This window comes from Myodes glareolus, chromosome 2, assembly GCF_982192425.1.
Source record: "Myodes glareolus chromosome 2, mMyoGla1.1, whole genome shotgun sequence".
NCBI lineage: Eukaryota > Metazoa > Chordata > Mammalia > Rodentia > Cricetidae > Myodes > Myodes glareolus.
This window is the reverse complement of record NC_142027.1, coordinates 64,214,091-64,241,474: the sequence shown is the minus strand read 5'-3', so window position 1 is coordinate 64,241,474 and position 27,384 is coordinate 64,214,091. Positions and strand designations below refer to the sequence as shown.

The following is a 27,384-nucleotide window of genomic DNA, read 5'->3' as shown; positions in this document are numbered from 1 at the left end:
AAAGGAAATATAGTGGTATATTATTTTAATAAACAAAGCTTGCCTGAAGATCAGTGCAAAGCACCCACACTAGCCAGCCATACAGGTCAGATAGTGGTAGCACACACCTTTAATCCTAGCAGCCATACCAGTTAATCGTAAAGGTTGGGCAGTGGTGGTACATGCCTTTAATCCCAGCAGTAGAGAGGAATATAAGATGGGAGGAGACAACCTCATACACAGTCTCAATTTGAGGATTCACGGAGGCAGGATTGCCCATTTTTGTTCTAAGAGCCAGTGGTTGGCTGCTTTCCTTTTCTGATCTTCAGTTTGAACCCCAATATCTGTCTCTGGGTTTTAATATTCAGGCTACAACTAACTGCTCACAAGTCTGATTTTTTTAAGAGGTCAAAAACCTAAAAATAAGAGCTATATAACAGAAGACAAAGTGAAATTCATAAAAATGAAGATTTTTGGTGTATCAAAGGACATTATTCTACCAAATTGAAAAAACATTTCCAAATCATTTATCAGAAAAGGATCAGTATACAGAGAACTCAAACAGTTTATCAACAAAAAAGCAAACTGATTTGACATGGGCAAAAGTCTTGAATATGATTATGTAAATGGTAAATAAATACATGGCAATGTACTGAAAATCACTAATCATAATAGAAATGCAAATCTAAAATATAATAAAATAAAAAGTCACATTTATTAGCTATATTTAAAACAACAAAAACCATGGACTGGGACAGAACTCAGTCAGTGCGTGCCTCACATGCCGAGTTCCTGGGTTTAATCTCGAACATCACATAAAACTGTACAGTATAGCAGTGAATACCTGTAATCCCAGCACTTGGGAGGAAAAGGCAAGAGGACCAAAAGTTCAAGGTCATCCTCAAAGTTATACAATGAGCTTTACAGCAGTTAGGTCTTCATGAGACCCTGTGTCATGTCAAAAAGGCAAACCAAGAAATGCATCCCCCTCCAAAACTAAAACAAAATACACACACACACACACACACACACACACACACACACACACACTATAAAAACACTTGAATACTATACTAGTGTTTAAGTTCAATATACAGCACACCTACAATGGAATGCTATCAAAAATATTTTTTGAGACAGTTTTATTATATAGCTCAGTCAGGCCTCAAACTCCCAGATATCTATCTACCTGTCTCTGCCTCCAGAATATGCCCAGTGGAATTTTATTCAAATTTTAAGAAAAAAATTCAGACACAAGCTACACCCTGAATAAGATTTAAAAACACTATACTAAATGAAATAAATTGTACACAAAGGATACTGTATGACTTCATATTTAGTACTTAATCAAATTCACACACACATGGATAGTTTTGGGGATTTAAGGAGGAAATAAGTATACTATTTAATAAAAATTGTAAAATATAATTAAAAGAAGAAAAAAGTCTAATGATGAATGGTGCTAAAGGTGACACAACAAAGTAAATGTACTTCATTGTGGGACCCTGTCCTCCCTGATCCTTGAGACCAAAATACTGGATGCAAATAATGTTTACGCTAACCAGCTAAGCTTCCTGCTAGTTCTGTCCTTGGTTCTGCTACAGCCTGGTACATTAGCCTGAGGGATCTATTTTACTTTAAAATGGTAATTTCTCAACCTGCCTCAAAGAAGCTCAGGCACCAAGGCCTATCTAACCTGTCTGACATTGCCTTGTACCCTCGACCACCTGCCTGGGGAAAAACTCCCACAGAGGCCAGTTTTCCCAGCCCCCTCTGGGTGGGAGGAGTTTTCCTTTACAGGGGCCTTTATTCTCCTTCCTGCTTTTGTTGGGAGGAGGCCTTGCCCTTTTTGATCCTGGTTGCCCACTGGTATAAATACTCGACTTGAGTTTAATAAAGTTGCCATTTACTCTGGTAAATGAGCAAAGGTCTCTTTTGTGTGTGTCTCTTTTTTAACCCTCAGGACAATCGTCCATTCTCGTGGGCCCGAGTTCGGGAAAGTGCGCAGTCTGAATCGGGTGTGGGTATCCACTGGAAAGTGCAGACTCTTACACTTCATGTCACTGGATATGTAACTATTGCTAAGATGGTTATTCTTAGGTTTTGTGGCTTTATTTTTGCAGTGCTGGATAGTTGTGCAGTGGTAGTTTGCACAAGATAGTATTTTATATGTTTTTAAAGATTTCTTTCTGTTTGTTTGTATATGTGTGTATGTACACACAAGTATGTGGGTGTTCATTGTGATCAGACAAGGATGTCAGTTTCACTGGAGCTGGAGTTCCTGGTGGTTGAGAGCTGCTCAATGTAGGTGTGAGGACCCTAACTCAGGTCCATTGAAGGAGCAGTAAACACTTTTAACCTCTGAACTCTCTCCAGTCTGATACATACGTTTAAGAAGCTATCAAATTATTTTTACATTCTTAAGAGAATCTGAGCAATCACATTTCTTCTATTAACTTCCCAAACTTAGTGATTTGATCTTTTAGATTTTAGCCATTCTAGACATTCAGTGTGGATTTCCTCACTGGTTTTAATTTGTATTCCCTCAAATGAGTGTTGATGCACTTTCTTCTGTGTTCGTTATCTGGATATTTTCTTTGGAAGATTTGTCTTTTCAAGTCTTCAGGCCACTTAAAAAATAGATTACATGTTTTCTTATTGAGTTTTAAAATCTTTTTCTATGGATTAGTATACAGATAAATGAACAGCAAAGGCATTTCCCCAATCTCTGTTTTTCTTTCATTATCTTAACAGATCTATAGAGCACATGTTTTAAATTTTGATGAAGTCAATTCATTAATTTTCTTCTTTTGACTTCTGGAGTATTTGAAAAATCACTGACTAATTCAATTTCACAATTTTTACCATATTTTCTTCTAGAAGTTTTATAGTTTTAGGTCATGTATTTAATTATATTTAGGAAACATCTTGGGTTAAACTTTGTACATGGTATGGAATTTGGATTGAAGTTCACTTTTCTATATAAATATTTGCAACTGTGCTGTGGGATAATAATTTTGAACATTGTAAAGATTTGCTACTAAGATTGAGTTAATAAAAAGCTGGTTGGTCAGTAACCAGGCAGGAATTATAGGTGGTACAACCAAACTAGGAAAATGATAGGAAGAAGTGTGGCATCAGAAAAGAAGTCAGCCAGGAAAACTCCTACCTACAAATGGTGCCCACAGTCCAGCATGGATCCAAAGGTCTAAAAATGCTTTACAAAAGGATCTAAATACACAAAAATAGAGCCAGTTGCAGCTTCCTTGTCTCACACCAGCAGCAAGCAAGAGATGCTACCTGCAAGATGGAAATGGCCACCAACTGTGATGATTTAAGTGGCCTGGTGGGTTTTGCAGGCTCACACATGGGCCACAGTACAGAGAGACTTTTCCAAGTTGCTGCCTGTGGGCTTGAGAGCTCTGCCAGCACGCTTCATGGTGGGTTAAGGTTTTTGCTCATGCAGACAGAAAATATTACAGACACACAGTAAAGACAGATTCAGATGGAATAAAACCTCTAAACAGGTGCTCGCTTTGGCAGCACATATACTAAAACTGGAACGATACAGAGAAGATTAGCATGGCCCCTGCACAAGGATGACACGCAAATTCGTGAAGCGTTCCATATTTTTAATCCGTAAATGATACCCTGAGAAACCAAGAAAAAACAATCAAACAAGTAAAGAAAACAGTCCAAGAATTGAAAATTGAAATGGAGGCAATGAAGAAAACACAAAATGAGAACCGGCTGGATATAGAAAACCTAGGTAAACGAACAGAGACTACAGAATCAAGCATAACCAATAGAATACAAGAGATAGAAGAATGAATCTCAGATTCTGAAGATACCATAGAGACAATAAATGCTCTGATCAAAGAAAACGACAAGTCCAAGTCCAACAAATTCTCTTCACAAAACATTCAGGAAATCTGGGACACAATAAAAAAACCAAATCTAAGAATAATAGGGATTGAAGAAGGAGAAGAACCGCAGATCAAAGGCCCAGTAAATATATTTAACAAAATTATAGAAGAAAACTTGCCCAATCTAAAGAACGATATTCCTATGAAGGTTCAAGAAGCATACAGAACGCCGAATAGACTGGATCAAAAAAAGAGTCCCCTCGCCATATAATAATCAAAACACAAAACATTCAGATTAAAGAAAGAATATTAAGAGCTGCAAAAGAAAAAGGTCAAGTGACTTATAAAGGTAAACCTATCAGGCTTACACCAGACTTCCCAATGAAAACCATGAAAGCCAGAAGATCCTGGATAGAGGTACTGCAGAAACTAAGAAACCATGGATGCAAACCCAGACTACTATACCCAGCCAAGCTATCGTTCACTATCAACGGAGAAAACAAAATATTCCAGGATAAAAGTAAATTTAAACAATTCGTAGCCACAAACCCAGCCTTACAGAAAGTAATAGAAGGAAAATCGCAACCCAAGGAATCCAATATTGCCATCACTGCCTACAATAACCCAGACATCTAGCAACCCTTCACAACTACAACTCAAAGAAGAGAAACACACAAACTCTACTACACACACACACCAAAAAAATAAAAACCGGAATCAACAACCACTGGTCACTAATATCACTTAATATTAATGGACTCAACTCACCTATAAAAAGGCACAGACTTAGAGACTGGATAAGAAAACAGGATCCAACATTCTACTGTCATTCTACTGTTTACAAGAAACACACCTCAACCACAAAGATAGACATCTACTCAGAGGAAAGGGTTGGGAAAAGGTTTTCCAAGCAAATGGACCTAAGAAACAAGCTGGTGTGGCCATTCTAATATCTAACAAAATTGACTTCAAACTAAAATCAATCAGAAGAGATGGAGACGGACATTTCATATTCATAACAGGAACAATTAATCAGGAGGAAGTCTCAATCCTGAATATCTACGCCCCTAATATAAAAGCACCCACTTATGTAAAAGAAAAACTTTTAGAACTCAAGGCAGTCATCAAACCACACACACTAACAGTAGGAGACTTCAACACACCTCTCTCACCAATGGACAGGTCAATCAAACAGAAACTCAACAGAGAAATATGAGAATTGCTAGAGGTAATGAATCAAATGGACTTAACGAATATCTATAGAACATTCTACCGAAAAAGGAAAGAATATACCTTCTTCTCTGCAGCTCATGGAACCTTCTCGAAAATTGACAACATACTTGGTAACAAAGCAAAGTTACACAGATACAAAAAAATATTAGTAATCACCTGTGTCTTGTCGGATCACCACGGAATAAAGTTAGAATTCAATAACAATTCGAATACCAGAAAGCCTACAAACGTGTGGAAGTTGAACAGTCAACTACTGATTCATCCCTGGGTCAAGGAAGAAATAAAGAAAGAAATTAAAGTCTTCCTTGAATTTAATGAAAATAAAGACACAACATACTCAAACCTATGGGACACAATGAAAGCAGTGCTAAGAGGAAAGTTCATAACACTAAGTGCCCAATTAAAGAAATCGGAGAAAGCATATATTGGAGATTTAACAGCACACCTAAAAGCTCTGGAAAAAAAAGAAGCAGACTCTCCCAGGAGGAGTAGAAGATTGGAAATAATCAAACTGAGGGCTGAAATCAACAAAATAGAAACACAGAAAACAATCCAAAAAATCAACGAAACAAAAAGTTGGTTCTTGGAGAAAATCGACAAGATTGACAAACCCCTAGCCAAACTAATCAAACGGCAGAGAGACAACACTCAAATTAATAAGATCAGAAATGAAAAGGGGGACATAACAACAGACACAGTGGAAATTCAGAGAATCATTAGATCTTACTGCGAGAGTTTATATGCCACAAAGTTGGAAAATGTACAAGAAATGGATTGGTCTTTAGATAAATACCATTTACCAAAGTTAAATCAAGGTGAACAATCTAAATAGACCTGTCAGTCGTGAAGAATTAGAAGCTGTTATCAAAAACCTCCCAACCAAAAAAAGCCCAGGACCAGATGGTTTCAATGCAGAATTCTACCAGAACTTCCAGGAAGAGCTAATACCTATACTCCTTAATGTATTTCACAATATAGAAACAGAAGAATCATTGCCAAACTTTTTTTATGAAGCTACAGTTACCCTGATACCAAAACCACACAAAGACACAAACAAGAAAGAGAATTACAGACCAATCTCACTCATGAACATTGACGCTAAAATACTCAATAAAATACTGGCAAACCGAATCCAAGAATACATTAGAAAAATTATCCATTATAATCAAGTGGGCTTCATCCCAGAGATGCAGGGCTGGTTCAACATATGCAAATCTATCAATGTAATCCATCATATAAATAAACTGAAAGAAAAAAACCATATGATCATTTCATTGGATGCTGAAAAAGCATTTGACAAAATTCAAAACCCCTTTATGATAAAGGTGTTGGAGAGATTGGGTATACGAGGATCATACCTAAATATAATAAAAGCAATATATAGTAAGCCGACAGCTAACATCAAATTGAATGGAGAGAAACTCAAAGCCATTCCACTAAAATCAGGAACACGACAAGGCTGTCCACTCTCTCCATACCTCTTCAATATAGTGCTTGAAGTTCAAGCAATAGCAATAAGACAACATAAGGGGATCAAGGGGATTCGAATTGGAAAGGATGAAGTTAAACTTTCGTTATTTGCAGACGATATGATAGTGTACATAAGCGACCCCAAAAACTCTACCAAAGAACTTTTACAATTGATAAACACCTTTAGTAATGTGGCAGGATACAAGATCAACTCCAAAAAATCGGTTGCCCTTCTATACACAAAGGATAAAGAAGCAGAGAGGGAAATCAGAGAAATATGACCTTTCATGATAGCCACAAATAGCATAAAATATCTTGCGGTAACTCTAACCAAGGAAGTGAAAGACCTATTTGACAAGAACTTTAAGTCTTTGAAGAAAGAAATTGAGGAGGATACCAGAAAATGGAAAGACCTCCCCTGCTCTTGGATTGGGAAAATCAACATAGTAAAAATGGTAATTCTACCAAAAGCAATCTATAGATTCAACGCAATTCCCATCAAAATTCCATCAAACTTCTTCACAGACCTTGAGAGAACAATAATCAAGTTTATATGGAAAAACAAAAAACCCAGGATAGCCAAAACAATCTTATACAATAAAGGAACTTCTGGAGGCATTACCATCCCTGACTTCAAACTCTATTACAGAGCTACAGTATTGAAAACAGCTTGGTATTGGCATAACAACAGAGAAGTCGACCTATGGAATCGAATAGAAGACCCGGGTATTAACCCACAAACGTATGAACACCTGATATTTGACAAGGGAGCTAAAGGTATACAATGGAAGAAGGAAAGCATCTTTAACAAATGGTGCTGGCATAACTGGATGTCAACCTGTGGAAGAATGAAAATAGATCCATATCTATCACCATGCACAAAACTCAGGTCCAAATGGATTAAAGACATCAACATTAATCCGACCACTTTGAACCTGATAGAAGAGAAAGTGGGAAGTAGTCTACAAGATATAGGCACAGGAGACCACCTCCTAAGCAGAACTCCAGGAGCGCAGACAATAAGAGAAGCAATGAATAAATGGGACCTCCTGAAACTGAGAAGCTTCTGTAAAGCAAAGGACACTGTCAGTAAGACCAAAAGGCTACCTTCCGACTGGGAGAAGATCTTCACAAACCCCGCCATCAGACAAAGGTCTGATCTCCAAAATATACAAAGAACTCAAGAAACTAGACACTAAAACTCTAATTAACCCAATTAAAAAATGGGGTACTGAACTGAACAGAGAATTCACAACAGATGAACTCTGAATGGCCAAAAGGCACTTAAGGTCATGCTCAACCTCCTTAGCCATCAGGGAAATGCAAATCAAAACAACTTTGAGATATCATCTTACACCTGTCAGAATAGCCAAACTCAAAAACACCAATGATAGCCTATGCTGGAGAGGATGTGGAATGAGGGGAACACTCATCCATTGTTGGTGGGATTGCAAACTTGTGCAGCCACTGTGGAAATCAGTGTGGCAGTTTCTCAGGAAACTGGGAGTCAACCTCCCTCAGGACCCAGCAATTCCACTCTTAGGAATATACCCAAGAGATGCCCTATCATACTACAAAAGCATTTGTTCAACTATGTTCATAGCAGCACTATTTGTAATAGCTAGAACCTGGAAACAACCTAGGTGCCCATCAATAGAAGAATGGTTAATAAAGGTGTGGAACATATATACATTAGAGTTCTACTCAGCGGTAAAAAACAATGACATCTTGAATTTTGCATGCAAATGGATGGAAATAGAAAACGCTTTACTGAGTGAGGTAAGCCAGACCCAAAAAGAGGACTATGGTATGTATTCACTCATATGTGGATTCTAACCATAATTAAAGGTCTATGAGCCTTCGTGATCCTAGAGAAGCTAAATAAGAAGGTGAACCTGATGAAAATCATGTAGCTATCTGCCTGGAGATTGGAAATAGACAAGAGTCCCAGGTAACTTCGGGTGCATGGGGGGGTGGGAGGGTTCTTGGAAGAGGAGAGGGTTAGAGAGAAGGGAGTAGGGGAGGAATGGGGAAAGCTAGGTGGACTGGGATGGGGGGGAGGGAGGAAGGATGGATATGGGATCAGGGAAGAATATATTTCAACTAAGGGAGTCATTTTAGGGTTTACAGGAGACTTGATTATAAATGGGATCCCAGGTCCAAGGAGAGATCCCCAGGTTGTTCTCTGGACAGAAGAGAGGGTGCCTGAAATGGCCTAGGCCCATAACCATACTGATGAATATTTTGCTTATCACCATAGAACCTTCATCTGGTGATGGATGGAGATAGAGACAGAGACCCACATCGGAACACTGGACTTAACTCCCTAGGTCCAAACGAGAAGCATAAAGAAAGAGAACGTGAGCAAAGAAGGCAAGATCAGAGAGAACCTTCATCCGAGGATGGATGGCGATAGAGACGGAGACCCACATTGGAGCACCGGACTGAGCCCCCCAAGGTCCAAATGAGGAGCAGAAGGAGGAAGAAAATGAAAAAGGAAATAAGGACTGCGAGGGATGCGATCACCCACTGATACAAGGGGACGGATCTAATGAGAGTTTACCAAGGCCAGTTGGACTGGGACTGAACGAGGACGCAATCCAACCAGATTCTCTGAATGTGGCCGGATTCTCTGAATGTGGCTGGCCCGGAGTCTTTCTGAAAAGCCATTGACAATGGCACTGGGACTTGTTTCCTCTGCATATACTGGATTTTGCGGATCCAGTCCGTCTGGACACTGACCTTCCTGGACCTGGAGGGAGCGGGGAGGAACTTGAACTTCCCACTGGGCAGGAAACCCTGACTGCTCTTAGGGATGGAGAGGGAGGAGGAGAGGGAGTGGGGGGAGTGGGAGGGTGGTGGGAGGAGGGGTGGAAATGGAAACTTTTATAATTTAATAAAATTACTTAAAAAAAATACAAAAAACCTCTAAACAGGTTACAAAAGCTTGGGAGAGAAAGGAAAAAGGGTAGAACAATTCCTTTAAAAAGAAATAGAGTGATAAAAAATATAATAAGCCCCGTAAAGATAGAAAATACACAGAGAGTTTGGATCCTGTATGTTATTACGTTGTCTTTAAATTTTTTGGCTGCTACAAGACAACGATTATGAAAACTGCTAGATTCAACCAACCTATATATTTTGAAAATACCTTTACTTCACAATTTACATCAAAAGATATGTTACTCTAGGAGAGAGATTATGCTTTTATTTCCCCATGAAGTGAGATTCTGTAGACTCATTGTGAGTTAAAGAAAATCAAATTTGATCAAAGAAGACTACTGAGAGCTGCAGGTAGCAATGGCTTCGCCAGAGGCCACAAGAATATATAGCAGATAGCAATTTATAGTTGATCCACCAGATGAGTAATCCTCAGATGGAGGAACCCCATTCAAGCTAGGCTTGCAGGGCCACAGACTCTGAAAACTGGCTACTTCTGTCTGTAATTTTTCTCATGTGCTACTATATTTCTTCCCTAAAAACAGTTATGGGTATTTTCCTTCCTCACTGTCTGTGTTGTTTAATATATATATATATATATTCCATCTCCTGGGCATACATATAGTTGTGGATGGTCAGGAAGATGATTTCTACTTAAACTGTACAGTTTTGATGAATAAAAATAACACTAAGATATTTTTCATACTCAGACATATAAAAATTACAATGTTCTCAATTATAAGGACATATTTTTACATATTTAGCTAATTTTAGACTCCAGAGCAGTTTCAAAATAGACTAGATGCCCCTGCAAAATATGCACAAGGGCAAGTTCCCAGGTGTCTGTCTATTGAACCAAAGTCAGGTTGATAACATTAAGACATAACACCCTGCAGCAATTGATTTTCCGCATGTACTCCTGGCCTCGGTTTATGATGCAAGGCTCAAGGTTCAGTCACTGTTTATTGCTAAGGTTCTAAACTTCAGTGTCACTCTCCATCATGTCCCTTAGGCTATGTGTAGATATGCTGTGCCTCCCACCTGTATGGCCAAGCAATGCCACGGTTATAGTAAATGTGACCTCCCTAGCCTCAGAGAAACTGTATGACTTACTACGTGTTATTAGAATGGGCTGAACCGTGTATATGCAACTCGTAATTGTCCAGAGTTTGGACAGTTGAAGAAAGTGAGTAGGTGAGCGAATGAATGAGCGAAGAATGTGTATGTGTGTGTGTGTGTGTATGTGCGCGCACACACACATGTGTAAATGTGAAAACGATGTAGAAGAGATGTAGCTCTATGTGAAGAAATGTAGCAGAGTAGAGAGAAGAAATGTGTATAGGAGAGAGATTTTTCAAGAGATTTTTTTCCAGAGAGAGATTTTTCAAGAGGTAGAAAAAGAGGTTACAATCAGAAAGCATGTGATTCTTTATTCCCCTCAGATAGAAAAAGTTCAGTTCTTTCCTAAAGACCCTCAGACAGATAAGAACTTTTTCTAAGTTCTGTTATTCTTTTATGTTATTGTTGCCATGTATTTTACTTTTTAGTACGCTACAAAGACTATATTATAAATTATTACATTGTTCAAAACTAAAACCAAAAGCTTATTTTAGAAAATGAAAAGTTTTCAGTGTGAGATGGCTTAATGAGTAAAGGCTCCTATCTATTGCCAAGCCTGATGATCTGAGTTTGATGTTAATAACCTACATGGTGGAAAGAGCGCGAACTGACTACAAATTGGCTTATGACCCCAGACAATAAACAAACAAACAAATAAAAAAATAATTTAGTTGAAACACTAACATGCCTATCCATTTAGCCATAACCTATATCTATTTTAGTCTTACAATAATAGAAATGAATAGCTGGCATAAAGGTTAAATATCCCATAACACTTAGGCTATTAACTATGTAGTGCATATGACAAGAGTCAGTGATATTTTATAAAAATTTAAACAATGAGGAAAGTCTCTTATATAGGTAAGACTAAATCTTGCTGTCCAATTTACTTTTTTATCATTGCTCTGCTTTAGTGGTTATTAGGTTCACATATGGTCACAGATTCAAATGTATTCTGATTTTCATTTTGTGGAGGTCAGGCTCTGGAAGAATGAAATGATAAATGGTAGGATTACCTAAAAGTATTATATCAAACCTCTAACATTAGTCATCTAAAGTCTTTAGATTGTAGAAATTTGTGTTTGTATAAGGAGGGGAGAGAAAAGGAGAAAGAGAAGAAAAAAGAAAAAACATGCATTCAGATGCAAGCAGCATTATAGCACAATCCTAACAAAACAAAAGCAGTACTTTGATATACTAAGAATGGTTCATTCAAATAACTATAAATTATCACTTTCTCCATAAAATTTGACAAGTTTGGAAACATAGAAGACAAAAAAGTAGAGATGATCTGTGAACATACAGGCAATTAAGAATGACAGGAATGCTGAGTCATTCTAAACAAAGAAGAAAATGACCTTCAAAGATGTGGAGGTTTGTAAGATCAGGAACTGATAGCGAAGAAGCAGGTAGCACCTGCTTTGTTACACTGTGCTCACACAAAGTCAGAGATATTGGTGTTTCTGTTGGGGAAAAGGTGTCAGTAGCATTACAATAATAAAATCAAAAAGGCAGGTCATCAAAGTTTACATCTTACTAGGTGTTGGAAGCTTATTAACAGACTAGGAAATATAAGTTCTTACACATGTGTTTGAGCATATGGAGGTAAGGATGAATATTCATTGATTGACAATACAGATTCGTATTAAAAGATTCAAAGCAGACAAAATTTTACTATGCTCTTATAAAAGAAGCAACATACAAGTTTCATTGACAAAGTACAAGAAGTAACCAATTTTTAAGTTCAGTTTCCATTTACTATCAATTATACTTTTTGGTCTTGTAACTGTAAGAAGAGTTCAATTTCACTAGCTCTATGGAACTACCTTGCATCCAACAGTCAGTGTGCACACACATATATGGAACACTGCTTTGGTGGTGAATAACATGCAATGGATTAATGAAACATGTTCCTCAGCATAGAAACATACATACCGGATGTCTTCTGACATAGTCATCTACTTGTTGCTTCAGTTCAGCTCTGCGATCATCAGTGAGTTCTTGGAGTCCATGCCAAGGGGCAAATAGTTTATTTTTCTTACGGCACTTTGCTAGGAATTTAAGAACCTAGAGTGAGGTAGAGAGAAAAAGAGCTTGAGATTCTGGTCCCTTAATAGCTATCTTTTCCTTACAATCTAAGTCAGTGACATCACTATTGCAACAGTTAATTTCGTATGTATGAGGAAAGGGATGAGGCTGTGGCAAAGTTAAGAAATATAGTGACCTTTTAACTACACTGACCCATCCTACTTCTCATAGTGCTATGCCCAATAAATCCATTATAAGTTGGAAATACTGATCAAATACACTTAATACTTCTACCATCATAGCCTGGTTTCTACTAAGTGTGCATCAATTTCCCCAGTAGGGCAGGGCTATCTGTATATTTTTCCACTTTAATTTTTTCAAGGATATTCCAAAATATTACTATTTGTTGTTTTTGATTAGCTAGCCCTCAAATACCTTAAGGCAACCCTTGAACAAACAATGTAGTCAAAGATGACCGTTTTTGATCCTCCTGTCTCCAGACCTGCTGAGTGCTGGCCATGTACCATCACTCCTAGATTATGTGGTGCCAGGCATCAAACCTAGGGCTTTACCCACTCTAGATAAGCAATCATATTATTTTATTAAAATTGTTTTATATATTTTAATTGTTTTACCCTCCCCCAACTGTTCCCAGATTCTCTCCACCTCTCTACCCAACTTCATGTTCTCATTCTTTCCCCCTTAAACAAAGAAACAAACAAACATGAAGATCAAACAAAAAACCAGTAAGACAAAAAAAATGCCCAAACAAAACAAAATGAAACAAAGAGTCAAAAAAAACCCCACAAAATCATGGAGTTTCGTGTTGCCCAGCTACTTCTGGACATGGGATCTGCCCTGGAGAATGGCTGATATACCCAGTGACACTCATTTGGAGGAAACTGATTTTCCCTTTGCCAGCAGGAACCAATTCCAACTAGTTCCTTGGTTAAGGGTGGGGCCCCATGTTCATTTTCCATTCTCAGTCAGTGCTGGGACCTCATCTGACTTGAACCTGTACAGGTCCTATGAGTACTGCCGTAGTCTCTGTGTATTCATATGAAGCACTCACATTATTTCTGTAGTAAGAAGTGAATATATAAAAGGAAATAAGCATTGACTTCTAGTCTCAATTCTAATTCCTTATAAAACTATGATTATGGGCAAGCCACTGGTTTCTATAGGAGATGCTCAATGTCAATAACAATCAAGAACCCTAATTTTACATGTCTTGCAGTATTACAAATATAAGAGATAGTATACAAAAAAAGGTTGGTAATGATAAAATATTAAAGAAAACTTTAAGCTATAAGAAAATTTTCTGAATGTTCTCTCTTAAGTCTTTCGTAATAGACATACAATTTGGCATATATATGAAATTATTCTTTATGATTCTTCATTTTTTCCATGATTTTATTTTCATTAAAATTGTATACTGTTTTAAAAGCAAGTCATGCCACAGGCCAAATATAGTATGCAATTGTTTTTTGTATAGTATAAGGCCATTTTTTATTACACTTGGCTAAAAATTAAAAAGGGAAAACTTTATTTTGTGATATATAAACTGAATGTCTGCAAATATTTATTGGTATATAATTATACTTGTTTAACTATTGTCAGTCTGTTATCTGTAGTTGCCTTTGCACTTCAACTGTTAAGTAGCTATTATAGACTGTATAGCTTACAAATAATATAAAATATTTTCTTATCTGATCATCTCCAAAAATTGTTTGCTGGTATAATTCTATTGTTTAAAGTGTCAGTTTTACAAATTCCAAAAGCAAAGGCCTTTTTTACTTCACGTGAGCACCATCTACTTTTCTATGATTTTTCCCCCAGATTAAACACAGTATCTATTGATGTTCTTGAACAGAAATAAGAATTTAAATCCTTTTATTATATGTACATTCTACCCTATATATCTAATTATTTCATAATTTCAGTTAAAACAATATTCACATAATGATTACTAAATAAAGGTGAGCTACTTTTTGGCGGGGGGGCAGGCCTATGCTAGTATTGAACCTGTTATCCTCCTGAGTGCTGCTATTAGAGATAACAATAATGGCATGTAAAGTAATTATTCATTCTGAAGCACATATGATAGTTACTTTTCCTTTCTTGCATATTTTCTCTAAAATTAATACTTTTTCTATGTGCTTGATTTTTCTACATATTTATTTCTGATTACATTCTATAAGTTCACTCTAATAGTCAAGACATTAAAATAGATCAGATATTCTATCAAAAAGATTTTCTGGGGCTTTCTGACCTGCCTGTTCTCTCTACTTGGCACAAAGTTTGTCCTGTGGTCTTTGTCACAATTAACTTAGTTTCTCATTTTCGTCTTTCCTTTGTACTTTTTTGATTTTGACTACCTTCTTTTTTTCTCCCCACTGGCTGAACTGTGTCTTTGATATGTAAAAGTATCTTTCATCTTTCTTTACTTTTAATTCCATTTTTGGTGAGCACATAATTTTGATTGGAAATGATTTCTTTCAGACATGTCATAGTTTTACTTCAAGATTTCTTAATTCCAATGCCGCTGAGTTCTTTGTTTGCAATGCATTTCACAGAAATGAGAAATGAATGTGTTTTAATATTTGGACATTCATCTATGATTTAAATCTAATATTTGTAACATTCAGTTTTAGAAAATTCTTAATTTGATTTCCTATATTCTCTGTTTTTCTGTTCTTGACTTCAAATGTTCATGCATTTGATTTTTCAGACTGATAATATTTTCTTTTTGTACTGTTTTCTAATAGATTTTCTTAACCTTTCCACCCAGGCCTTTCCCTTCTTCTGTTATTCTCTTTAAAAATAATGTTGATTTTGTTTTATGTACTCTCTTATCTGAGGAAATTATAGATCAAAATAAATTCTGTTTTCTAATTCCTGCAACATGTCTCTATATATTTTAGTTGCCCCTCCCGCAGCCCACACCAGAGACTGAATATGTCCTCAAATATACTGGTCAAGGGCTCTACCTCTCTAAGGTACACCCCTGAGCATTAATTTCTCTAGTTCTATCAAGTAATTGTCCTCATGTTCAATGATACTTGCCTCTGGCTGATAAGGTTAAGCACTAAAAAGCTTATTTAGCACTAAAAAGCTTATTTAGAAGTTCTGAGCTATTCTATAGGACTACGGTGTATTTCAACATAGGGCTAACGAACTATGTTGTTTTGTTCAGATACCTCAGTATTAGTAAACTTTGACTGTTCTCATAGACTATTCAAATTTATCAAAGAAAATGCTTCCATTGGTAGATACAGTAATTGCTGGACTACCTGGACCACAGCCTGCAAGTCAACCTAATAAAATCCTATATGATTGACAGGATGAATATCTATATATTCATATATTCATTAATATATTATATATATTTATTCTATCAGTTCTGTTCCTATAGAGAACTCTAATACATTAATTGATACTGTCTAAATAAAAGAAATTAAGTATAAAAGAAAATACTTTAATTCAAAATCAACTTAATATATTAATGTTTTTAATTTAAGGATGATGGAGTCTGATCAACAAGAACAGTACTTAATAAATAGTGTCTTGGTTCATTTTCTTTAAAAAAAAGAAAGAAAGAAAGAAAAAAAAGTGCTTCCACTCTACTACTCTGTAGTTATAATCCTGAAAGCTGAGAAGCAAGTGGTTGAGTGAATGTCTCAAATGTTACAATGTTCCTTAACAACCAGTTTTAGTATGGTGCTTAATCCTACAAAGCAGCTTTCTGTTTGGAGATTCTTTTTCACTTATTCTTCTATCTCTCGTTCACCCTTCTTTAGTACCACCCTGGGCTTAAGACGTTCCAGTGAGAACTTACTTCTACTCCTTTATAAGAAAAACTCCCTTGATGATTTTCTCTCTGATTTCTCATTTTAGTTTTCTCAGAGACTGTTTTTGACTTTTTAAAATGTCAATGTATTGTTTAGCTAACTCTTTTTATGGCTTGTTAGTGAAGAACAGGTGTATAATGCTATATATTAGTATTGTAATAATCAAGTCACCATTCTGGTTTTAGAGAACAATTATTTCTTTCTGGGTTGCTGTTGCTTCTTAGTAAAGAGGTGAAAAAACAAGGAGACATCTAAAAACATTCAAAAGGAAAAAGCAGCTAATTTTAAATTTAATTCTAACATTGTAATGCTACCAAGAACTCTTAATTTGTCTATGAGACTAAAGATGTCTAATTATTGAAGGGTTTTCAGTGTTCCTTTATTTTGTGGGTAAGTCTACATACAGCCCAGGAATGCTTGGTACTTGCTACATAGTCTAGGTTGACCTTGAATATGAGATCCTGATTCAATCTCTTATGTGCCTGAATTATATATGTGAGCTACTACATTTCATTTTAGATTTTTTTCCTTCTACTTTTAGCAATTAAAAAAAAACAATGGTACACTATAATATTAGCAGTCAGGGCTGAGAAAGGAGATTTTAAGTTCAAGGTTAGCCTGGGGTACATAGTGAGACCCTCTCTTAAAAGGTTTTATATAAAGCAAGAGAGGAACAGAAGATAGGTAACAATTTTAACTTTTTATATTTTGCCAAGAAAATTTAAATGATAACATTACTACTTTGTAATATTTTCAATTCAATGAAACTGATGGATTTCCCTCTCTTTCTTTGAAATAAAGACTTGCTGTGTTATTCAGGATGGTTTTAAGCTTAAGGATTATGGATTCTCTGGCTGAAGCTTTTAGAGGTCATACTACCGTGTAAGCTTTTTCAGATCTTTTTAACAGATCACAATACTAATAACAAATCACAAATCTCAGTTATTTTAAATTTCATGTAGCAATACTGCAAATAGTAAAACATGACATAACATATCTATTGAGTTATATAAAACATAACTATAAGCGTGGGCCAGGTTTTTATGTCAACTTGGCACAAGTTAGAGTTATTTTGGAAGAAGGAACCTGTTGAGAAAATGTTTCTACCAGGTTAGACTATGGGAAAGCCTGTGGCACATTTTCTTGATTGATGACTGATGTGAAAGGGACCAACTCAATATGAGTGGTGCAACTCCTGGGCTAGTGGGTGCTAAAAGAAAAGAGGCTGAACAAACCAGTAAGCCAGTAAGCAGCATTCTTCTACAACCACTGCTCTAGTTCCTGTCTCTGAGTTCCTGCTATGACTTCCCTCCCTCAGTGATATAACCTGATAGTGTAAGATGAAATAAATCACCTTTTTCCTAAGTTGTTTTGGTCATGGTGTTTTATCATAGCAGTAGAAACACTAAGACACTATATGTAAAACATTAGTATTCCAAAATGTAGGCACTATGAACATGTTAATTATAATATTAAGTGACCAAATCCTGGTGGTTATATATACTTAAGTGCATTTCATTTGGACTAGGCATGTGGCAAATGTTCTACAGCCACATGTGTTTTCTTAGCTGGTGTACTGTACAACCAAGACCTCCCTATAGTGTATCTTAAAAAATGATTATTTAAAAACAAGGCACAATGTGCCCTTTAATGGCCACTGTCCTGTTCAAACTACCTCTAGTACTTTTCCTTTTCTTTCCTCTTTTTCTTTTTTTTCCTTCTTTGAAAGTAATCCCCGCTGGGGGTGGAGGGGTGAGGGGGTTGGTGCCACAAGTCTTTAATTTCAGTGCTCACAATGCAAAGGCAGGCAGATCTCTCTTGAGTTCGAGGCCATCCTAGTCTACAGTGTGGGTTCTAGGACAGCCAAGGCTACATGGAGAAACCCTCTCTTGAAAAGCCAAAACTAATAGTAATAATAATAATAATGATAATCCTCTTATTTCTGTTTCCATTTGGCTAACTTCAGTCCATTCTTTTTCTTTTCATTCTGATTTTAACAATTTTTATTCTTTTTTTTTTAAGATTGAGCAGGCATGAGGAAAATGTAATTAGTCTTTTTCCTTGGTTATTAGTGGAAAGTGTGAAAGCCCCAAACAATTTTGTCATAAGGATCACTACTTCTCTAGGGAATGCACATGAGTTAGATTATATCAGAGAGTCTTTTACAAAATACTAGACTCATTTAAATCAAGCAAATTAGTACATTAACTCTATCAGGGTCCACCTAGTTGTATGGCTAGGAGGAGTTTGAAAAGAAGGGGCAGCTATGAAGTAGAAGCATCACAAAGAAGGCAAATTTTTGGTGCGGGAGAATTGTCTGTATTCTGTCAATCATGTATTTTAATAAAACGCTGATTGGCCAGGCAGGAAGTATAGGCAGATCAACCAGACAGGAAGTAGAGGCGGGGCAATGAGAATAGGAAAAGGCTAGGGAGGAGAAAGCTTCCTCTGCCACTCCTGCGCAGACCACTGAAGAGGCAGCATGTAACTTGCCCAGCTGAGAAAGGTATGGAGCCATGTGGCTAATGTAGATAAGGATAATGGGGTAACATAAGTTATAAGAGTTAACAAGAAGCCTGACCTAATGGGCCAATCAGCTTTATAACTTATAGAGATCTCTGTGTGGTTGATTTTCTCTGGGACTTGCCGGCTGTGGGGTACCGGGCGGGAACAGAAACCCCAACAAGCCAGCCCTCATGTTACAAATTTCTTTCAGAAGAAGCATTTCAAAAGGACATAAATGAACTACCCTTAGCTCAGGGTAAATATCAGAAGTATGTATATAATTCAGGATGGTAAAGAACTGTTTGTTACATATATTACACAGGGAGGAGGAAGAGAGAGATCACTCTGCACATTTCCCTAGTATTTATTCTACTGGTTCAGAAATACCTGCATAGGAGAGACAGCTCAGCAGTTATGAGCACAAACTGCTCTTGTAAAAAACCTAGGTTTAGCTCTCAACATCCATGTCTGTTGGCTCACAACTACCTATAATTCTGGCTCCAGGCACTGGGATGCTTCTGACTTCAGTGGGTATTGGCAACTCAAATCCACACACCTACACACACATGCTCACATATAATTAAAAAAATAAGTTAAAACATCTCTATAAATATTAATCCACATTGAGTGTTCAAAATTTATCATGGTAAGAAATCAGAATTAAAGGCAAAATCTACAAAAAAGATGATTAGGCAATATGCTTTTAAGACTTGAAATCTTGCCAGGTGGTGGTGGTGCATGCCTTTAATCCCAGTACTTGGTATATCTCTGTGAGTTTGAGGCCAGCCTGGTCTACAAGAGCTAGTTCCAGGATAGGCTTCAAAGCTACAGAGTAAACCCTGTCTTGAAAAACCAAAAATAAAATAAAATAAAATAGACTTGAAATCTTACTAGAAGCCTAATGATGTTTAAGAGAAGTATCAAGAGGGAAAAGGTTACTAAATGAAAAAGCCTTGTGCATGCTTTCTCCAGATATTACTTACTACACATAATCCCCAGGAAAATTACCATTTGAGGATATCATTCTACAATTCAAGAGTTATAATGTTCTAAATATAACCAATACTTTCCATGTAACGATTATTTTAATAAAATATGATACATTTGCATAGGATTTTTATAATTTACAGACTTCAGAATCCTCATGTATGTCATCTGATGAATATAACAAAATAAAAAAGAATAACTATCCATTTAACTCAAGCTCATTGAGAGCTGACACCAATACAGAAGGCTTATTAGTTCCCTATTGAGAAACCTGTAGTCCAAATAAGAGAGAGAAATAACAAGGTTTCAATCTAGCAAATGGCAGACAGTGCTAAGAACTTAAAGTCTAAATCAGCTTGAGAAGAAGTAAGTAGGTTGTTATTATTACTATATATTTTTTAATTTATGTTGCTAAAGATTAAGCCTACAGTCTTACACATGCTAAGAAAATAAGTACTCAACCACTGAGTTATACTTCTAACCCTAGGTTCTTATAAAGAAACTAAGCTCCCAAAAGTTAAGTGGTTGATCATGGATTTATATTTGGTAAACAGCAAAGTCAATTTTGGACACTTGTTTGTTTCTTTATGTAGAACTGTGTATACTACAGCAGACTCACTGCTCTTTGAAGTGTAACAGCTGCTTTATACTCTGTGAGAGCTGGCCTCTGTTGGCGGAAGTTCTTCCTTTCCCTGTATCCTCGCCAATGTTTCTGGATAGTCAATGCTGACTTCTCTTCCATTTCCCTATTGTACTTCTCCAGTTGACCTAAAGAGATGATAGACATTATTATAACATATTCGACTATGTTTTCTCAAGTTCTGAAATTAGGACAACAGTAGTAATAACAAATTTACAAGGTTTTTTGTTTGTTTGTTTTCAAGACAGGGTTTCTCTGTGTTAACAGCTCTAGATGTTCTGGAACTCACTCTTGTAGACCAAGCTGGTCTTAAGCTCACAGAGATCCACCTGCCTCTGCCTCCCGAGTGCTGGAATTAAAGATGTGTGCCACCACCACGCAACAATTTTATAGTTTTTAATTTTTTTCAACACTATTCACTAATTTGCCAAACTCTTCTATTTTATAATAGTTCTATGATTGTAGAAACTAAAGCTTTATTAGAATATGCAGTTTATTTCCAAAAGGACTCATAATAGTTTTGCCTCAGAGTAATAAGAAAAAGATGAAAGGCCATATTATAAACAGTCTGACAAAAGAATTAAGTTCATGTAGTAAAGAATTTCATGGGAGCAGGGGAGAAGTAAAAGTATGTTTATGTACTCTTTAATCTACTCTGTGTATTTCCAAACTTCTCTCTGGTTTGTCTTTCCTTTGACTTTTGGAATTGGTCAGCAGCATACAGCTCAAGGTTCACAGAAGTTAAATGATAGGAAAAAAGCTGTAAACAAAGTACAAGTGGTTAATACAAAGCAGTTATTGTAGAAAGAAAGTATTTAAAAAAAACTGATAGAATTTAATGGCTGACCTCTTGTAGAGGGATGACAAAGAGAAAAGTCAGAATGCTGAATGGGAAACTGAATAGACTTTGGGTGCATTACCTGAAATGGGGAATCAATAGAGAGGAAATCTGGGAATAAGATCTGACTTTAATTTTGGGAATATTTGTGGATAGTAAAGAACACTACTCAACAGGCAGTTGGTCACAAACACAGCCAATAGATATATGTGGCTACTGTGTAGATTTAAATAAAATAAAATGAAACATTCAAGTTCTCAAGTGCAGTACCATATTTTGATTATTCAATAGCTACTTGTAGCTATTGCTACTGTACTGACTGGTGTAGACAGAACTTTTCACTGGTAACATAAAATGTTTTACTGGGCAGTGCTACTTAGAAACTTAAAGAGAGAATGTAGGGTGGAGAGAAAGCCAAGGATAAGAGTGCTAAGCATTTTGCTGATAGCTGACATTGTAGCTATGGATAGGATATATCAGGAAGAGTAATATGAGAATAACTGGAAAAGGACAAATTCTGGAAAATATATTTAATGTAAAAGAGAGGGGGCTAGTGAAGGTTCTTGGGAATGAATAATAAAAACAAAAAGGAAGTAAATGGATGACGGAAATACTGTGAGAGGATACGCATGTAGCTGAGTTGATAGTACTTCCCTAGCATGGATGAGGTTCTGGGTTTAATTCTCAGCATGGCATAAAACCAGGTGTGCTGCTCCACTCTTAATAATCGAAGAAATTGGGAAGTAGAAGCAAGAGGATAACAAATTCAAGAAGATCTTTAGCTACATACTGAAGCCAGCCCAGGCTATATGAGATATTGTCAACAAAACAAAACAAACAAATAAAAAATCCTAGGGAGATGGCTCAGTTGACAAAATGCTTACTATGCAAGCATGAAAAACCATAAAATGTTTACTATGCAATCATGAGAAACAAAGTTTGTATTCCTAGTACCTATGTAAAATCTGGGCATAATGGCACCTGGCTGTAACCCCCGTACTGGGGGAAGACAGGGCAGAGATAAGCAGACACTGGCAGTTTGCTAGCCAGCTAGTGAACTCTTACAAGGACCAGGGAAAGATCCTGTTTCAAAAATTAAGGTGGACAGGGATAGAGAAAGATGCCTGATGTTGACTTCTGGCCACATGTAAACATTTGTACCCACTATACATGCACACACACATGAACATATACACACAAATACACCACACACACACCCCAGCATGCTCTTATTAAATTAATCCAGCTTAGTCTGTCATAAGTGGTGAGAAAATGTCACAAATTTTATTCTAGGAAATGACTAAAGTTCAGACTGCATAAATATTTAAAGTTCTTTTAAGAATTTTTTAATGTCATTGGTAACTATCTTTAATTATAAACTTTCATGTTGAACACATGTATCTGGAAAATACTTAAAATTAATAGGTATGAATCAGAAAATTCATACCTATTAATTTTTTACATATTAAATTTATTACATTTTAAAAAATGTAATTTTTAAAATCCAGAGATTTAATATGATGTCTCTATATGGGATGGGGGGGGGGCAAAAATTCCAAATACAAAAAGAAAAGAAATTATCAGGTTGCCAGAAACTTGGTTTAAGATTTAACATTCTTACACTAATAAAGTGATACTAGTACTCACCTGGATGAACGATTTCAAGCATACTCAAGCGTGACTCTCGGGAAAGCCTCATGGCTCTCTGTCTTTGAAGCTGCAATCTTAATCTGAGGTCTTTTTCTTCCTTTTGCCTATTTAGCTCTAACAATGCCTTTGTTCGTTTAGATCTGTGAAAGAAAAAAGGTAAGTTCCTTATACACAATTTTATAAACCATGTTCAGCAAATGCATGAAATTCCTGACTTCATGAGTAACTAAATAGGGAAAAAATGTTTTGGAAGGAAATTTGTTGGTGGGGTAGGTGAAGAACATTGTTCTCATGTATAAATTTCTCTAGAGATATTTAAGTAAATATCTCTATGTCATCAAAAGTCCAGAGAAATATTTAAATACATTTAAGAAGGCTCAAAAATGTAGATAAACCAATTCCACTTCTAATTATTTTCTTACTGAATAATCAAATATGTAGACTTATGTTCAAGGATGTTGTAATATAATATTACAGTGGCAACAAGTTGAAAGGTATCTCACAATAGTGAACTGAATAAATAAATAAATACTTAGTCTTTTAACTGACAGTATTCTACTAATATTGAAAATAGAAAACTTGCAGAAATTATTTAGTGACATATGCTGTCAGGTGAAAATAAAATCAAGAATACAATTGTGCTAAAATTGTGTTTATTTACATAGAAATATAATTTATTTAAAAATGTTAAATTTTCAATACTGATTTTACTGCATGATATACTTATGTCTAACTTTTAAAGTTTATTTTTCTTTCTTTTCTTTGTTTTGTTTTGTTTAAGGTTTATGGGGGATGGAGAGAAGGCTCCACAGTTAAAAGCACTAGCTGTTCTTCCAGAAGTCCCAAGTTAGATTTCTAGCACCCGTGCTGTGTCTCATAAGTTGCAACCCCAGGTCTAGGAGATCCAACGTCCTCTTCTGGCTCCTGCAGACACTAGGAATGCATATGGTACACAGACATACATGCAGGTAAAACGCACATATAAAAAGTTAAAAATATTTATTTTTTACATGATTCTGCCTACGTGCTTGTATATGCAACACATGCATGCCTGGTATCTTTGGAGGTAAGATGATGGTATATGATCCCCTGCAACTGGAGATAGGGATAGTTATGAGCCAACATATGGGTACTGAGAATGGAAATTAGGTCTTCTGTAAGAGTAGCAAATGCTCTTTGGAGTAGGAGGATCTTCTGTCTATGTGTTACTTTCATTGATCAAATAAAGAAACTGCCTTGGCCTTTTGATAGGAAAACAGCTTAGATAGGCGGAGTAGACTGAACAGAATGCTGGGAGAAAAAAGCAGAGTCAGGCAGCCGCCATGGTTCTCCTCTCCAAGACGAACATAGGTTAGACCCATCCTGGTAAGTCACAGTCACGTGGTGATATACAGATTATTAGAAATGGGTTAATTAAGAGGTGAGAGTTAGCCAAGAAGAGGCTAGATATAATGGGCCAGGCAGTGTTTAAATGAATACAGTTTCCATGTAATTATTTTGGGTAAAGCTAGCTGGGTGGTGGGACACAGCTCACTGCTCCTTTTACAGCTCTTAACCACTCATTGAACCAGACCTTATTTTTTCCTTTTGTTAAATTTAATTTTTTATTATATTTATTTATTGCCTGTATATGCATGTATGCATTGTATTTGTGGGCATATGTCAGTCACGGAGCATATGTGATCAGAGGACCATCTGAAGGAGTCAGTTTTCTTCTTCCACTATGCTGATCCTGGAATCCAAAAGTCATGAGGCTGGAGAAAAGATATCCTAACACTGCTGACCACCTAGTCTACTCCCAGGATTAGGTATTTTTCAACTGTTAACTAAATATATACTATTTTATGACTGGCTGTAAAGTTTTGTGTTCAAGATGCTTTAGTTAATTACAATGTCTACATTTTCTGCTGATACTTATCAAATTGCTTCTTGACCATTGCAACCCAGTCTTTGATATTTACTATATGTCACTATGTAAAGCATCACAAATAATAGTATACAGTATATATATTTAAAATACTTTTAGATACCTATAGAGGAAAATCAGGAAGATACAAAAAGAGAAGAAGAAATAGTATTTACTTTGCTTAAATTAATTTGCCAGTCTCCTTCCAGAGTATGAATTCTCTCCCAGCAGCAAAAACAAGATAAATACTTCAAAAAACAAAAAAGGAGCTTGAACCCAGTGGGGTTTACATAGTGAGACCCTGTCTCAATAAAACAACACTACCCTCAAGTAAAACAGCCTCAAAAAAGTTAAAAAGCAAGTTAACATACCATAGAGATGCTTACATATACATGTTAACGGTTGAAACCATTTACAATGGCAAAGATGGTATTAGTCTAAATGTTTATCAATAAATGGAAGGATAAAGAAAAGGTGGTACACATATACAATCGTTTTATTCAGCCATAATGAAAAATGAATCCATGATATTTGCATAAAACGAAGGGAATTGGAAATCACTAAGTAAGCCAGATTGACAAATATGCAGAACCTGTAATAAATTTTATGACTATTGTATATGTTTAATGAAACTGGAAAGAGGCTCATGAGAAGGGAGCGATGAAGAAAATGTGTACTCAGGCTAAGAGAGAGAACCAGCCAGAGGTGGAGGCAAGTACAATTAAGGAGAGGATGAATTAAAACAAAGTATAACACATCAGACCCATCATCCACCATGATCAAGTCGGCTTCATCCCACAGATGCAGGGATGTTCAACATATGAAAATCTGTCAATGTAATCCACCATATAAACAAACTGAAAAATAAAAACCATATGATCATCTCATTAGATGCAAAAAAAGCTTTTTGACAAAATACAACATCCCTTCATGATAAAGGTCTCAGAGAAAGCAGGGATACAAGGAACATACCTAAACATAATAAAGGCAATATACAGCAAGTCAACAACCAACATCAAACTAAATGGAGAGAAACTCCCAGCGATTCCACTGAAATCAGGAACAAGACAAGGTTGTCCAATGTCTCCATATCCAATATAATTCTGAAGGTCCTAGCTAGAGCAGTAAGACACCAAAAGGAGATCAAGCTGGATACAAATTGAAATAGAAGAATTCATTCTCTCACTGCTTGCTGATGATATGATAGTTTACATAAGCGATCCTCAAAATTCTATGAAGGAACTCATAAACACTTTCAGTAATGTAGCAGGATACAAGATTAACTAAAAAAAAAAAATCAGTAGCCCTCCTGTACACAGATGATAAAAGGGCTGGGAAAGAAATCAGAGAAACAACACCCTGCACAATAGCCACAAATAGCATAAAATATCTCGGAGTACTCTAACCAAGCAAGTGGAAGACTTGTGTGACAAGAACTTAAAATCTTTGAAGAAAGAAACTGAAGAAGACACCAGAAAGTGGAAAGATCTCCCAAGGTCTTGGGTAGGCAGAATTAACATAGTAAAAATAGCAATCTTACCAAAAGCAATCTACAAATTCAATGAAATGCCCATCAAAATCCCAGCAAAATTCTTCCAAGACCTTGAAAGAACAGTACTCAACTTCATTTGGAAAAGCAAAAACCCAGGATAGCCAAAATAATCCTGTACAATAAAAGAACTTGTGGAGTCATCACAATCCCTGACTTCAAACTCTACTACAGAGCTACAGTACTGGAAACAGCCTGGTATTGGCCTAAGAACAGACAGGAGAACCAATGTGATGTAGGTGGGTTTTCTTTCTATGTGTTGCTTTCATTGGTTAATTAATAAAGAAACTGCTTGGCCTGATAGGTCAGAACATAGATGGGTGGAGTAGACAGAAGAGAATGCTGGGAAGAAGGGAAGTGAGGCAGAGAGCCGCTTGCCATGAAGCTGCAAGGTCAGACATGGTGAATCTTTCGCAGTAAGCCACAACCTCGTGGTGCTACACAGATTATTAGAAATGGGTTAATTAAGATGTGAGTTAGTCAATAAGAGGCTGGAGATAATGGGCCAGGCAGTGTTTAAAAGAATACAGTTTCCATTTAATTATTTCGGGTAAAGCTAGCCAGGCGGGCGGCGGGAAGTGGCCCTCCACTCCTTCTGCAACAAGCAGGACCAACGGAACTGAATAGAAGACCCAGACAATTAATACACAATCCTTCAAACATCTGATTTTTGACAAAGAAGCAAAAAATATCAAATGGAAAATATTTAACAAGTGGTGCTGGCACAACTGGATAGCAACATGTAGAAGAATGAAAATATACCAATATCTATCACCATGCACAAAACTCAAGTCCAAATGAATTAAAGACCTCAACATAAAGT

General features: G+C 36.4%; 1 protein-coding gene and 1 non-coding gene across 3 annotated transcripts in view; one reads left to right on the top strand and one right to left on the bottom strand.

Moving 5' to 3' along the window:
• Nucleotides 1-27,384, bottom strand: part of Iqcb1 (IQ motif containing B1) — a 68,308-nt gene that overhangs the window by 11,633 nt on the left and 29,291 nt on the right. For both annotated transcript variants that reach the window (XM_048454189.3, XM_085696277.2), the window contains exons 11-13: nucleotides 23,104-23,246; nucleotides 20,598-20,746; nucleotides 12,543-12,674 (exon numbers count right to left, since the gene is read on the bottom strand). In XM_048454189.3, the coding sequence (XP_048310146.3) occupies nucleotides 12,543-12,674; nucleotides 20,598-20,746; nucleotides 23,104-23,246 (424 nt within the window). The remainder of the gene's footprint in view (nucleotides 1-12,542; nucleotides 12,675-20,597; nucleotides 20,747-23,103; nucleotides 23,247-27,384) is intronic.
• On the top strand, nucleotides 3,507-3,613 carry LOC125413239 (U6 spliceosomal RNA). Its single transcript, XR_007235899.3, has one exon. It is a non-coding gene; the product is annotated as a U6 spliceosomal RNA (small nuclear RNA).